The 16218-nt window shown below is 40.3% G+C and overlaps 1 protein-coding gene across 1 annotated transcript; it reads left to right on the top strand.

Moving 5' to 3' along the window:
• The first annotated feature begins 24 nt into the window (after positions 1–24).
• SLC16A3 (solute carrier family 16 member 3) lies at positions 25–13351 on the top strand. Its single transcript, XM_026049125.1, has 5 exons — positions 25–162; positions 7899–8143; positions 8549–8692; positions 9031–9798; positions 11139–13351. The coding sequence occupies exons 2-5, from the start codon at positions 7921–7923 to the stop codon at positions 11423–11425; spliced, it is 1422 nt and encodes a 473-aa protein (XP_025904910.1). The 5' UTR covers positions 25–162; positions 7899–7920; the 3' UTR covers positions 11426–13351.
• Positions 13352–16218: the final 2867 nt, after the last annotated feature.

Raw genomic sequence — 16218 nt, 5'->3', positions numbered from 1 at the left:
GGGACGAGCAGCCTGGCAAAGCGGCCGTAGCCGAAAGGCTCCGCAGCCGGCGGGGCATCGGCAGACGGGTCGGAGCGGGTCCGTCCGGGTTCACCGGCAGGAGTGGACAGGAGGTCGGCGCCCACTCAGCATCCCGACGCCGAGGCGCGGGAAGTGACTCAGGTAGGGAGGCACAGTCGTCGTACGCAATACCGTGGAGGCTTAGCGGACTCACGGGACGAGCGCCACAGAAGCGCGGGACCCCGTCGGGCTAGCCTGTCGCCGCAGGCCTAACGCACGCCCCTGCTCGGCGGAGTTCTGGCCGGCGGCCGCGCTCGGGAGCCGCCGGCGCCTCGTGCGAGCGGCATCCCCACAGCATCCCGCGGCGGGAAGGCCGCTAGGGCGGCGGGCGGGGCGCCACTGTCGCGATCGCTGATTCCGCCTTGAGCGGTGCGGCGGGTGCCTCGCGCTTCGCCAATCTCGAGATCGGGGTCCTCCGCGAAGCAGAGGTTAGGCAGGCGCTCTCCGGTCTGTTGCAGCCCGCGCTAGCGCAGCGCCCCCCGCGCCGGCGCTGTCCGGGCGCTGAGCGGTGCTGGCGGCCCAGTCCAGCCCGGCTGCCGCGGATCTGGGTTGCCTGCAGCGTCCCTCGCTGTGTCCCACGTTGCGCCGAGGGGCGCCTCGGCCCTGGCGACAGCACAGCAGCCCTCGCCGCCCACAAGCTCGGACTTTGTTTCGTCTGATCGCTGGCTTCAGATACACCAGGATTCGAGGGTTTGCGTTTGACCACACACCTCTCATTCCTTTCACTGTCGTTCACCTCTCATTTCCGTTTCCCATTTCGGTGACAATCTGGAATCCGACGGAGCGCGCAAAACGCAGCCTGAGGGACTGTCCCTGGCGAGGACATCGTCTCAACCCAAAGCATTAGCACCGTTAGTCGCTTCTGCGCGCGCTCTGAAAACGATTAAGCACTCGGACGCTTAATCTCTAGTCTCCTTATAGACAGTTTTCATCCGAGGCAGCGCGGAGCCGCCAGCGCACCCGCAGGAGCTGACGGGGCTCCTGGCGGCGAGGGAAGGGGAAGGCAGGGGAGGGGTGGACGCCAGCCTCGGGGCCGCCCGCGGCCTCGCGGCCGTTGGCGGCTCCGCACCGTCGCCACCATTGTTCTCTGACCCCCTCGCCTCGCCTTGCGCCGGGGCTGCCCCAGTCTTCCTTAGTTCATCCTTCGTCTTTTTGGAAAGAGATTTTTTTTTTTTTTTTTTTTTTTTCCCCTACACGAACAAACAGGAGATTGAATTGCAACAGTACAACTTCCTCACCGTTTCTGAAAATCTGGTTCTGGAAACCTGCTTAAACAATAGATTTGAGTTGTTGTGATACCTGGTAAACCATTTGGTTTAGGATGAAATTATGTAAGTTTTGCAATACTTGTTTCCAAAGAAGCAGTAGTTTATTAAGGTGTGGCAGTCAGCGGTTTGAAAATGTAAAACAGTACAATACAGATGTTGTAATTAAGTCAGAGGAAGTAACTCAAGGGAAATTATAAAATATTATGAAGTTAAATATTATAAAAATACTAAGATGACTTATACACATTTTCAATTTTGAATAATAATTCACATACACAAATGTAAGCTACTGGGATACTCAGGTGTACTATACAAAGATATGAGTATTCAGCTGAAGTTGGGCTCCTGTAGCATCCATTTCTGAAAGCGTATTGAAAGTGACAGGATAATTGAAGGCATGTTGTCTTCTTGTTCTGTGCACACAGAAAGGGCGTATTTTGTCTGTTCCCAGGATACTGACAGTAATGCGTTTGCAGTTAAGGTAATGGATGTGGTATTAAAAAAACACAGGTTTTAGGAAAAAAAAAGGTCTGCTTCTCCTGAAATGAGGCATTTGATATGAAAACTAGGGAGCTCACAATATTGTTGTTATAGAACTAATGAATGTATTTGTCTCAAAGATGGTACCTGTGAAGACTGAACTGCTAGTTACAGCTGTATTTTTAAGTAAAGAAAATATTTATGCAAGTATTTCCATTAAAATTAAAAAAGCTGTTCCTTTCTTGGTAAGAAGAAAATCACATTAGTCTTTCCTCTTTCAGCTTCAAGTTAGTATGCAGATCTGTGGCTTGTTCTTTTGCTTATGGTCCAGAGTAAGTTGGGGGTCTTTTCTGGTATCATGCTTGTTATTAAAGAAGTACACACACACAAAAAATATTTTTTTCCCAAATAAGATAATGGTAACATGCTGATTATTAAAAAAGCAGGAAGCGCCGAACATCCCCTACAGATCAGTTTACTCAGATAATAGGATGCTGTCACCATCCCTTGTTTCACATGAGCTTGCAGCATGAATTTGTTCACACCAGTAACCTGTGATATAGTGTTGCAGCTCTAGCAGTGAAAAAAAACATTAAAATGATTTGAACGTAAGCAAGGATAGGAGATTGCTAGTAAGTGTTGGTATATGACACACACACATATATAGCCTCTCTATATATATGGCCTACATATATAGCCTATAGCTATAGACAGCACAGAAACACTGCATGTTTTTTTCTTCGGAGTTTTGAGAAACAGTGAAGTGTTGAAAGCTGGCAAGCCTCTCAAAAAGGCATATGGAGATCCTGCATCACTGGAAACCTGTCTCTGATAAAGAGGGTTTAGCTGGGAAAATGAAAGTGACTTCACATTGTAAGGTGGAGAACAGGAGGTCATGGAAGGCATGGGTAAATACGGTAAAGATTTTGTAGGGGATGGGAGTTTGCAGACATCTTTGGAAATGGATGTTTAACTAAAATGGCTGGCATTTAGGCAGTTGAGGCCCAAGAAATGTACTTCTGCTTCAGATGATTAGCCCATCAAGATGGCATGTAGCCATGCCATCAAGAATGAATGCAATAAATTAAGATTAAAATGTAAGAAGCATTATTTAGTGTTTAGACTAAAACACTGCTGAGTAGACAGATGTCTGCGATACGTCCTTGTAACAGGTAGTTGCTTTATATGTAGAGGCTACAATCAGTTTCTGGAGAACATTAAAATAAATTGATTATGGCAAGGGTAATTTCCTGCATGATTTCAGTGAAGACGGTTAGTCTTCAATGAAAAAAAAAATATTTTGTCTAGCTTGTTTAGATTTTAATATCCTTGGGCAAATATGGGGGGGTGGGGTGTGTTCAGGATTTAAGATTCCTATTGCTGTAGTATCAAGTACCGTACACTTTTCAGTGAATCCCTACTCTCAACATCCTATGGAAAAAGAGGTGCTATTCTTTAAATTGCATGGATAAGAAACTGAACATAGATCCCTACATTGCTCAGCTTGGACTATCTTCCTTTTGTGACTGTACAACACTCAACCTAGTGGGAATCCAGTCTGAACTGGGATCCCTATATGGAAGTGTATGACCTGTTTTCTATTTATAGAATATTTCTATTTCCATTACTTATTTCTAGTCTAGGAATTCAAGGTTGGATAGATTTCTAGCAGATCTGCCCAAATAAAATTAATTGAAGGGAAACTGTCTAGCTATATAGGAGGTCAGTATACATAATTTAAAAAGGTCATGCTATCCATATTGGTAGCCGTAAATTACTGCCACATGGCCAATAAAGGGTACTGGCTTAACACCAACATCAGAGTTGTCTTGTTTCTTGGTGCTGCTTTTTATAATATGGATGTTCTCTTTGTGTACATACTGCACGTTGCACCATACACGAGCCACGATGCTAGCAGCAATCACCTAATATTTCCTATGTGTGTTGTATTCTGAAATGGTTTTCAAGGGAATAATGAGATAATATCAAGAACATGAAAGCGCACAGGTAAAACTAGGTTTGCGTCCTTCATTTGGCATATCACAAAAGCAAAAGCCATTTATGATTGACTCTGGATTAAATACTGGGAATTTTGTCATGTCTGCTGTAGAGATGGAATCTGAGATATAGCCCTTTAAATGAGAACCTTCTCTGACAGGGCAAAGCTAGCAAGAAAAGAAAGATAAGTCAACTTCAGAATGGTTTTGCAGTACCCTCTGTTGGCAGGCAATGGCCTCAATACTGATTATACCGGAAGTGAAATTTTATGAAAAACTTTTGTCTGTGCTAATCAGCAATGAACTCACCTCTTATATTGCTATGCCAATTTTGCACAACTTTGTACGCAGGAACTTACCCTTTACTTCCTTATTAGTGCCTAAGGAGGGTAATGTCAGCCAGGTAACCCGCTACGCTCCACCACAGGATGAATTGCATCTTCTGCGCTGTGTTTGAAGAGACAGGGCTCATTTAGTTCTGTTTAACATTTTTTTTTTAATTCTGCTGTGTAACTATGAACTACTAATGGATTAAACCAGATGAGCAAGACACACACAAGTATGCATACATAGACTAATTTTAACACAGTGGTGTTTGAGATCCTGATGTGCTGTTTTCTGATAATTTTGAAGTTATACCTGCAAGCATACATTTATGATGAAGAGTAAGTGGATGTTAACTGCTTCCCCTAAGTATATTTTTTTCTGGAAATCTGGGAGTAGGCCAGGCTCCCACATCTGCAAGTCTGTGCATCACATCATAGTAGGAAATTGTTTTAAAGGCTCTTATTACTAGGCACACAAAGGGGGCCAACCCCCCATAAGCGAGGTGGGACTAACTATGGCTGAGGTGGGACAAAATGGGCGAGAAAGCGGGCACGAGAACCGCCAGGGAGGAGGGTCCCTCGCCGTCCTGAGGAGTGCATTCTGCGGGCGCTGCGCGGAGCCGCCGCGCCGAGCTCTGCCAGGCACCGCAGCGCGTTCCGCCTCCGGGAAGCGCGGAGGACCGCCGCCGTCTGCAATTACGGTAAGAGCCCCACCCCTCCGCCAGTCACGTCCTTCACGTCTCAGTGCGGCGGCCGCTGCGCGCGCCAGCCGAGGAGGCTGTTGCTGCTGCGCGTCACCGCTGCAGGGTCGCGCAGGGTCGCGACCTGGGCACGCGCCGTGGGTTCGCGCTCCGCGGAGAAATTTTGTGAAGCGCTGGCATTTCTTTCGGGTAGAACAGATATTCTGCCACAATTTTTTTTGTGACGATTCCTCCAAAGAGCCACTGCCATGGTTTGGATGTAGGCTGCTGAATGGATTTAGCAGTGGAAGCCTGTAGAGATTACCGTCAGAAGATCTTTGCTGTAGATCCACGCCTGTGTGCAGGCAGAGAGGTGGATGGCAATAAGCCATTTCTTCCTATGGCTGAATTCAGCCCTGCGTTGCCTAAGTCAACTGCAGAAACAGCTGTCTGGTATTTTTCAACAAATCATGCTCATGCCACTGTGTTTATGTTACCACTAGATGGTTCATACAAAAGAAAGAAAAAGAAGATTTACACTTCCATCACTTCCATCAGATTTTTAAACATTCACTCCAAAGTGTTCTGTCTTCCATTTTGGAAACAATGTGAGTGATCAAAGTCCATTCACCCTGAATCTATGGGTATCAAGAAGGTACTACACCTTGTGCACACAATGTTATCTGGTTATTGCTTTTTTAAAAAATCCTTTTTGAAGAGTACAAACTGTACTTTAACTGTGCTTTTATTTCACTCAGAATGATTTCAACAATGTTTTGCTTTAAAAAAGACATCAAATATTAGTAGTTTTGTTTATTATGGTTTTAGATCAGCAGACCTTTAATATACATTATACTGTCATGTGGTAAACAGACATTGGAAGAGCAGGTAGGGAGCAGAAGAGCACACTAGAGGGATTGTAAAGCTATTAAACTGCTTTCTCTGCCAAATCACAAAAGTATTTTTGGTCTTTGGATGAAGAAAATGCGTAACTGCATATTAGTCAAGCCATTTCTCTCCTTTTTTTGGATAAACTGGTTTTCTTCCTGGAAGGTTCCTAATTTCCCCAAATATGTTTCTGTATTTCAGATAGAAACTTGGTCCTGGCTTTTCAAATGTAAGCATGAAAGGTAAAATGAAATAGTAAAATTCAGTAAAGGTTTAAGTGCTTTTGGGATTGAGGGCTGAAGTTCCTAAATAAATAAATAGCAAAGCATTCAGCAGGTATAAAGGAGATGAGATTTTTGGAGAACTCTAGATAATTTAATATTACCAATCAACAGTTGTCTAAGAGTGATGTATGAATGTGCAGCATACAGGAGCTACTGGAAATGAGTTTTGAAGAGTGAACATCCCAGTGTGAGGAGGGCTTGCAGAGATGAGGTCTGTATTTTAAGACATACGTTTACTGGCTGAAAACCAGTGAGAAAAATGCCCAGTCTGACAAACTAAGAGTGAACTAAGAGCACATTCTTATGGTCGTCAGCAAATTAGCAAGACACCTAGAATCACTGCACAGAATTTAGGATGCTTAATTTTATTATGTTTTCTATTTCACTTCATGTTTAATCATATTATAGTTGAATAGCACAAAATTCATATATACTGTTAACTGCTTATATTTACAGAAGAGGTGAAACCAGTAACATGAGACATATTCTCCTTCTTGAGCAACCCACAGATATATACAAGCTATAGTCATGATTATGCCTGGGTCTTGTATATGAAGTTGTTTCCTCCAAGAAGCAGCAGTGCTGGCTTACATGTCATACAGTACATTCGTTTGGACCTAATTAACAGTCAGCGCCCAATTGTCTACACAGTGAATCTGCATCAACAGAGTGTGTCTTACGTAGTTTGATCCTGACAGAGATCCCTAAGAACTACACGATTCGATGAATCACCATTGCTATAGTGGGCCATAGTTTTCAAAGCAGAATCTTTCTGTATTGCTGATAATCTTATCTGATGTGCAACTGTGCTTGCACTCCTCTTGCAGGTAGTAGTAAAGTGGAATCATGGTCCAGTGGGAACAGTAATTTGCATTTTAAACATATCAGAGTTTAACATTAAAAAGATTAAAATATAATTTGACACTTCATTTAAAAAAATGACCCTAGGTATTACACAACTGCTACTCATTATTTGTCAGAAATTACTTCCCTCTGCTCCCAGCTATCTGTTCTACTCGCACCTATTTCACTGGTTTATAAAACCACTTCCTGTTTTGAAAGGTTGACCCCTATGTCTCCTCCATTCTTTTTAAAGAGTTCTTTCTTACCTTCTTGCTACAAGCCCAAATTTTTAACTCTTCTTTATGACAAGCAGAAGAGGTTTTATGTTGGCCTTGGCCCTGTACCTAGGAAGCATTTTGTAGGTTGTGATCACATGGTATTAACACATAGCAACACGTCCAGAATGCCTCTCTAAAGGGCAGCAGTCAGTGACCTAACTTCAAGGCAGCTGCTCACCCTGCACCGTGCCTATGAGAAGTAGTGAAAAACTGCTTTTAAGATTATGTTTTAGAGGAAAGTTAGTATCTGAGAAACTCTTTATTTTCTGAGTTAACAGCTATCTATTTTTTATCTTTTTTGTCAAGGTGGAAATATGCGTTTATAAGGAGACAAGTATCTGAAAGTACCTTATACACTGAGATATCATCTAAAATAAAGATTATTTGAATCAAGGATGCTGTTGGACTTCTTTTGAATATTTATTGACACAGTTTTCTGGTGCAGATCCTGTATGCATTAAGAAGGAGCTGTAATTACAATGTGATGCCCAGTTTCTTCCTGCTATCTCCATATGAGATTTGGTTGAAATTCAAACAGTTTTGACTGTTAGAAAGCTATGAGAATACATTGAAATTCTATTGCACGGGTCTAATTTGTATTCAACTTTGCAGGTTTAAAATTGACAGAACAAGGAACAGTTGAAGTAGCCACTGAAACCTCGATATTTAAAAAGTTTCATATCGTATTTGTAACTTCATTTGTACTACAGCTTCTACTTTTGGATATTTTTGGTAAGATGACTGTATAAAATAGCCTGCATTTTTGTTGTTGTTGTTTGTTTTTAATGTCTTAGGGAACACGTTTGGAGCTTCACCATGGGAGCTGTAGTAGCTGATGACGGTCCATCTGGTATTAAAGCCCCTGATGGAGGCTGGGGCTGGGCTGTCCTTTTTGGCTGTTTTATCATCACAGGATTCTCCTATGCCTTTCCTAAGGCAGTTAGTGTCTTCTTCAAAGAACTTATCAGAGAATTTGGCGTTGGATATAGTGACACTGCATGGATTTCCTCCATCTTGCTGGCCATGCTTTATGGTACAGGTAAGTCGTTACCTGTTTTTGAAAGAGTATTACATGTAAATCATACATTTACATTGGGGATCCCAATCACATATCATCACTGGTGCAAAATTAAGGCATTCCAAAGAAGAACTATTGCAACTCACGTGATTCCCGAAATCTTAAGCACATACACCTTGCGTGTACAAGTAAATCCCTGTAATTAAGTAGTTACTAAACATGGTGAAAAAAATGCATGGCATTTTGAAGAGGAAAAGGACTAACTATGACTAAAGAGAAATGACTCCTCTCCTCGGGTGGCCTGACAATCTGGGACAAAAGGAAGAATTGCAAACTGACATAAAATAATGGGAAGAGAAAAAAAAAAGACCATTCCCCCCACACCCTCCCAAAGCTTAGTAACTGTAACTTCTTGTTCTTTTCCAGGTCCTCTCTGCAGTGTATGTGTCAATCGCTTTGGCTGTCGCCCTGTCATGTTGGTGGGTGGCCTTTTTGCATCAATGGGGATGGTCATAGCCTCTTTCTGCACAAGCATTGTTCAGATCTATCTAACTGCAGGTGTGATTACCGGTAAGTAGAGTACATGGTTGAAAAGCTAATCTTTTAGCTTTCATTGTGAACATTCATATAAATGCTAAATCGCTAAACCATCAGGGTCATCCACATGGACTTTTATGAAGACAGCAGTTCAATATGGAATGAACTTGTCGTATTTATTTTTTATAATTTTTTTTTCTCAGTATGTTCATTGGTTACAACTATGATCAGCAGCCTGTATTTATAGAGTGTAACTCTTTCAAATACTTAGTTATCCTGGATTTTTTTATAAGTAAAAATGAATCAGAACAACTATAATTAGAGATTTCCTATTGAGGCCAGTATTAATTTTTGTGTATACTGTGTTACAGGTTTGGGTCTGGCACTCAATTTTCAGCCTTCGCTCATCATGTTAAACCGTTACTTTGACAAACGCCGTCCTTTAGCCAATGGGCTATCTGCTGCTGGGAGCCCAGTGTTCCTTTGTGCCCTCTCACCACTGGGGCAGATCCTACAGCATGAGTATGGTTGGAGAGGAGGATTCCTTATACTGGGTGGGATGCTGCTCAACTGCTGTGTATGTGGAGCACTAATGAGACCTTTGGAACCACCTAAAAAGTCTGAAGCTACCAAAGAACTTGATGAGAAGAAAGCGAAGAAAAAGCTTCTGGATTTCAGTGTATTTAAGGATGGTGGTTTTGTAATCTACACACTAGCAGCCTCTATCATGGTGCTTGGCCTCTTTGTGCCCCCAGTTTTTGTTGTGAGCTATGCCAAGGATTTAGGGTATCAAGACACAAAAGCAGCTTTTCTTCTGACTATTCTGGGATTCATTGATATCTTTGCTCGGCCTATTTGTGGAATGGTAGCAGGTCTCAAGTGGGTTAGACCACGCTGTGTCTACCTCTTCAGTTTTGCTATGATTTTTAATGGCTTTACAGATCTTATGGGTTCCATGTCTGTTGACTACGGCGGCCTTGTGGTCTTTTGCATTTTTTTTGGCATTTCTTATGGAATGGTAGGTGCTCTTCAGTTTGAAGTTCTCATGGCTATAGTTGGTACTCAGAAGTTTTCCAGTGCTATCGGTTTAGTTCTCCTGGCGGAAGCTATGGCTGTTCTAATTGGTCCACCATCAGCAGGTAAGTACTCCATTTAGTTCAGAAGTCAAAATCATTTGCATTGTACCTATTTATACAAATTACATGATAAGGGGGAGAAAAAGAAACAACAAAAGTCACTCAAAAAGTGTATATTGTCTTAATGTTGCACATGCTTATGTGACTTTCTGCAGCTACAGTGGGATGAATTTGGTCCTTTTTTTTGTCTTGGACCTTTTTAAAATTGGTTAAATTGCCACCTGGAGATGTTCCTTCCTACACTGAAAGTCTGTTGGATAGTAAGCCTATCTTACTAGTTGATGACTAATATTAAATGAGATTAATACCATGCACACACAGCAAGTAACTTTAAGGAAATTAAGATTTCTTTGGATTTGGGAATCAGAAGATGAAATCTGCCAGATTACTTCAGAAAGTACTGGGATAGAATCTATCCCAATGGGAGATTTAAAGGAGGAAAAAAAAAATCTTCAAAAGGTGAACAAGAGAAAAAAAAGAGCTTTATAAGAAAGACTAGGAAATATTAGGGCTGTTCTAAGGGAGGTAGATTGACTTGTTTCTGCTGCATACGTCCCACAGCTCAAGACTAAGGGGATAGTACAAAAAAAATCATTCTTAATGATATCACGTAAATACTATATGACATTGAACTAAAAGAAAAAAAAATTCACTACCACAGAATGCTCTTTACACCAGGCACTTAACATTCGTCCAGAATCTTTACTATGACAGAACCCTTTACAGAGGAAAACAGTACTGTGCATTATTTCTTGTGACATCCAGGTTTGGAGCTCCCTTCTATTCACCTGCACCCAATCCAAGGAATATTTAACTTGAATAAGGCATCACAGAGTCAGTTGCTCCAGACTGACTGCTGCGTAAGATTTAAGCAGACCAATTGCCTGCAAAATGCATGGCTTGTCTGGGGAGGAAGAATGAGGCTGGGAATGACAAGAAGCTGATGACACAGATACAGATCATGGTGACAGATGCACATATTTTGATCTGAAATGTATGGTGCTTGTCCCATCCCTTGTATACTAAGTTGTTTTCATTCCAGCTGAACTGCATGACAGTGTGTATGTTGGGGAGGAGGTGGGGGAGGGAATACGTGTTTCATATTGTTAAATACTTCTAGTAAATGCTAAGCTGACATTGAAACACTTGTGAACTCTTTTGTTATAAAGTTGTTAAAATTTCATTTTAAAAACTTTACATAACTTTACATGATTGGGGGTATGTCTGACCCTACCTATGGGGTAGGTCCGACCACCAGTCATGTAGGTGCTGATTTTGTTTTAAAAACAGACCAAAGTTACATAATTATTTTTGTTAATTACCTGGAATGTTGTCTTTTTCAGGAAAACTCTTGGATGCAACACAGAGGTACATGTTTGTTTTTATTATTGCTGGAATTGAAGTTACCACCTCAGCACTCGTGCTGGCTTTAGGAAATTTCTTCTGCATTAAGAAGAAATTGGAAGAACCACATACAAAAGAAGCAGCAGCAGAAAGAGAGGAATTAAACAAATCTGAAGACAAAACTCCTGAAGATGCCAAGGTGGACTCCATTGAAGTAGAACAGTTTCTGAAAGATGAGCCCGAAAAAAATGGGGAAGTTGTAACTAATCCAGAAACATGTGTGTGAACATGACAAGAAACTGACAAAGCATTTAGGAGAAAAAAAAAGTCCAAGATTTTCAACATTATTTATTTTAGAAATAGAGCTAGTTTAGGTTTGAGCCATCTGCTTCATTAACTGATGGCCAAACAGCTTATCAGGATTCTCTGGAAGCTGTTCTGTTAGACAGCCTTTTATCAGAAAGTTAGCTTTATCAGTAAAAGGTGAAGCATTGTGGTTATAATTTTAACATTTACTATACAGATTTTGTAAACACAAGTAGAGTCCTGCTATGCATCACCAGAGAATTCTCACTTGGAAGAGATATATAGGAAAAATCTATTTTAGGTAAAGTGAAACCATATGTATGTTTTCAGACAGTATGGGTGAAATTGTTTTGTGCAGCTAAATGTAATTTCCCTTTCCGTGTTCTTTGTGAAGGGGAAAGAGTTTGAGATGCAGAAAAAATCTCAGGAATATACAGGTCTCCATTAGGTATTGAATTTCTTACTTTTTTTAGATTTTTAGATTAATTGGCTCAGCCCTCATTTAATTTTGATAGTATCTGTTCATTTGATTTATGCAAATGTATTTCTATGAGTTTTGTCTAAACCTGTGATATTTGTAATTATCATCTGGAAACACTGTACACGGAAAAGAAGATATTATTCTCAGCAGATCACATAAGTGGTATTCCTAGGTAATACCAAGACAAAATAAAATGAGTAGAATTGATTCTGACAGATGATAAGGCAAGCAAGGTTAGTTTATATTCACATGCGCACAGTTTTCAGTAGTCTCCTGTAACCCAGAAAAATATTAAAAATAACACTGAAAAGACAGATACTAGGTTTAGTAGAATTGTCTCAGTCTCCATTTTGTATATAGAAAATGGGAGAGGTTTCCAGATCTCATGCAATGAGACATACAAACGTTGGTTAACTTAGGAAAAAAGGACTGGGCTATTTTGTATTTTGAATCATGTTAAAGTTAAAAATGCAATGTTAGCAATGTAGGAAGGTCCTAAAATGTTGTACTTATTTTTTTTTTAATTTGCCCCACTTCCCTATGCTTTTGCTTGGTCTAAAGAAGTTCAAGATGCTATTCTTGATGCTTAAGAAAAGAGGATGGAGCTGTTGAGCACATTTATGATAGCAGTGTGTAAGGACCAATCAAGAACGGGGTCTGCTTTGCTGCTCATTGCACAAACAGAACAGGGAGTGTCTCCAGAATCTTTAAATCTTTTCCAGTATTGGATGGGTTAGGGCAATAAAACAAGCAGAACAGAATGCAGTGACAGCACATTTGAAGAAATGCAAAAAGGGAAAATATTAATTGGGGAAACATCATCTCAACAGAAAAAGAAAGTAAAGAAAATGATCCTATATATTCTGCTAGTCATTCACTCAAACACATTGAAGACATTTATATATTCTTTTGTATGAAATTATGCTACAGCAAATCAGCTTTCAGCTGTGTATGTAAGAAGTTCTCTAGGCTTTGTGACTGCAGTAACAATCTTCAACACAGACACAACTGTAACTGATTTTTTTCACTGATAAATGCCAAAATTCTTCCATTTCTCTTAATAACTGAAAACTATGAAGCTCAATAGTATCCATTCAGTATAGTATTTAGTTATTTCATAACTAATCATTTTAGCAGAAACATACAGTAAATGCAAGACAAGTGCCAAAACGTAAACCATTCCCTAATGCATTCCCTAACCAGCTTCCATTCTGATAATTTTTAAAAACTGGTTTTGCATTGTTAAAAGAAAGGTTCTACAGATGTTTAAACTTTAGGACTGTGAAGGTTTTTTCTTTGCCTGGTTTTAAAATGAAATGGATGCTGTCCTTAATAAATTGCTTATTTTTATACTGTATAGATTACTTTAAAATCTTATTAATTTAGCATCAGGAATTGCTCTGGCATGTTCTATTGGTAAGAACTTAGTTACAGAACTTAGGTCTAGTTTGACAAAGTGTAAGTCAGTATTTGGAAATATAAAATACCTGAAGAGTGAACGTAGGGAGAAAGGAGCCAGAGTCTTCTCAGGGTTGGCCGGTGATAGGACAAGGGGCAATGGGTGTAAGTTGAAACACAGGAAGTTGCATCTCTATGTGAGGAAGAACTTCTTTACTGTGAGGGTGACAGAGCCCTGGAACAGGCTGCCCAGGGAGCTTGTGGAGTCTCCTTCTCTGGAGATCTTCCAAGCCCACCTGGATGGGACCCTGTGCCTCGTGCTCTGGGTGTCCCTGTTTGAGCAAGGGGGTTGGACGAGATGATCTCTAGATGTCTCTTGCAACCTTAACTATTCTGTGAATCTGTGAAAAAGGGGGAAAAGGAAAAAGGAATACACAGATCAGTGTATGATATCCCTGGAGGCTGCTTCAAATGTTGCCACAATCAGATGATGATAAGGCCTGATAACTGCTTTCAGATTGGAGTTCCCTGTTCTGTTTCAGGAAGGAAAAGCTAAAAGCCTTTCCAAATGTGAATTCAACATCTCAAATAGTCATTTTTATCCTACTGTGGCTTTTAATTTCCAAGTTCCTTTGCTAGAGAATACTATGCTGTTATCACTGAATTAAATGGCTATTCCTTTTTGCTATACGTTTTGGTACAATTTTAAGTTTCAATAAATCCTGCAAATTGTCCAGATTTAACATCTCTTAAATTCAGGCTTGCAACTTACTATACTGACTTTCTAGACTAAATGACATTTTCCACACACAATGTCCTTGCAGTAGTTAAGCTAGAATCAGATGATGTTGAAACTTTGATTGAGGTGAAAGTAGGAGTCATTAAGACATGGGAAAAAAATTTCAATAGAGCTCCATAATAATTTCTGAAGTAAATCTAGTAAAGTGCCTCTTTTATCTGTACAAACACTTTCCACTGACTGAAAAATAGACTACTCTGAGTAGGACTACAATGTTCTCATGCTGTTTTTGGCACATGGCTACTAAAGGATTGCAGTATTCATGATACCAGGAGATACTTACCGCATGAAAGAGGCCAAATCACAAGACTGCTTTCTTGACTGTGAGAAACAGGCTTACAACTTAATTTGCTATCTAGTACGAATCCAGAGTTCTGGAGCCATTTAAGTTCCCAGCCTCCTTCCTATCTCATTTTTGGGTAACAACTGGGTATGTGCTAACTTTCCAGTCCTCTTTCCTTTCCCTCTGTTGGCTGGAGTTCCTTGACAGGAAATTCAGTGTGCTGATGGGAAAGAAACCTTCATGCATGCCAAACAGATCTTCAGCCTGGAAAACTGGACCAATATGTTGCGGCATGCCAAAACGTATTCCCACCGCTCCCATGGACACAGACACATAGGCCTTTACATTGAACACCTCTTTTATAGCCCTTCCTCCACTAAGCTGTAAAAAGCTGCAGTAATCCTAAGGTTCCAAGTGCTGTCTTAAAACAACAGTTAGGAATTTTATTATATATAGGAGAACGTATCAGAATCATTCTCTTGGATACAGCACTACTTATTGCTTATTGCAAATCCACAAGGAAATACTCTTAAATCTTTTTGTTTGTTTGTCTGTTTTGTTACAGTATTTCTTTAGTCTCTGCACTGTTTAGATCCAAACCCTTAAGTTAAATTTTTGGTATTCTGCAGTCTTTCATCTGTTTAGGAAAGGCGGTGGTCATAAAACTGCTAAGGAGACACCAACTGCCTCCAAAAGGGAGACACAAACAGACCAGTACCATGCAACATCCACCTGAATGCATATTTGTTTCATCTTTAATACTTGCAGCTCTGACGCAAGATAAGGTCTGTAACTAGACCAAATGTTGTGTCCATTTGTGGGATGTGAACTAACACTTTCCTCATAGTTCATAACACTCCAGGTGATTTCCTGTTCTATTTATTCCTCCAAGTATCCTGGATTCATCACAGGAAACAGACACAACCAACAAGAGCTTAATGCTTTAAAATTTACATATTTCGAGTCAGGAAATTGCCCATAAGCGAGATTAATGAAGAACATAACATTAAAAGAAGGGTTTTTTTTTTGTTCTTGTTGACTCTGTGTGTCATATATCATAGGTAAAGAACTTATCTCCTTAGTTGCTGTAAGTTGTACATCTGCTTGCAATATACAAGGGCTTGGTCCAAAGAACTGAAACATAGTAGTTTTACTTAAGAAACAAACAAACAAGCAACAAAAAAGACCCCATGTTGGAACAAGAGTCATAAAGCAAGAGTCATATGCACTTATCTGCTGAAAAAGGCTAGCAGTATTTTGCTGTGAAACAGATTCTCACTGAAGATCAGCCCTCTTGAGCACTTTCCTAGTATGAAAATACTGAATGATAATAAATGGTACCGAATGGTTCATAAAAATCATTTCTATGTAGAAGTATACATATAATACCATTAAAAGGTACTTAAATAAATCACAGGGACATGTAATGTTCATAATAACGAAATGCTGCACTCTTTTAACGAAAAACTTAGTAGCCTGTCTCATTCCACAGATTTAAGAAATTACTTTGTTATGGCAGGATTAAGTTCATGGTACATTACACTTCCTCACAACAGAGTTAAACCTAGATTCCTGAATATATGTCTCAGTACTATCAAAAGAAAACCATCAATGTTGTTTTCACTCAGTATTTTATATACACAAAATGAGTAATGCTAGATGATAGAAGGTACTTTTACAAATCCAAGTTGAAGAACAACAAAAATATCTTTTTTTTATTTACAGGGATTTTCATTCTCTTACAGAAAGTAAAGGATCATTCTTTACAGAAAGAACACAAACACTCCACCCACTGATGTATCCATAAATCCT

This window comes from Nothoprocta perdicaria, unplaced genomic scaffold, assembly GCF_003342845.1.
Source record: "Nothoprocta perdicaria isolate Ctin4 unplaced genomic scaffold, notPer1 scaffold_593, whole genome shotgun sequence".
In the NCBI taxonomy this organism is placed as follows: Eukaryota; Metazoa; Chordata; class Aves; order Tinamiformes; family Tinamidae; genus Nothoprocta; species Nothoprocta perdicaria.
The sequence above is the reverse complement of the archived record's forward strand: the minus strand, read 5'-3'. Positions and strand labels throughout refer to the sequence as shown.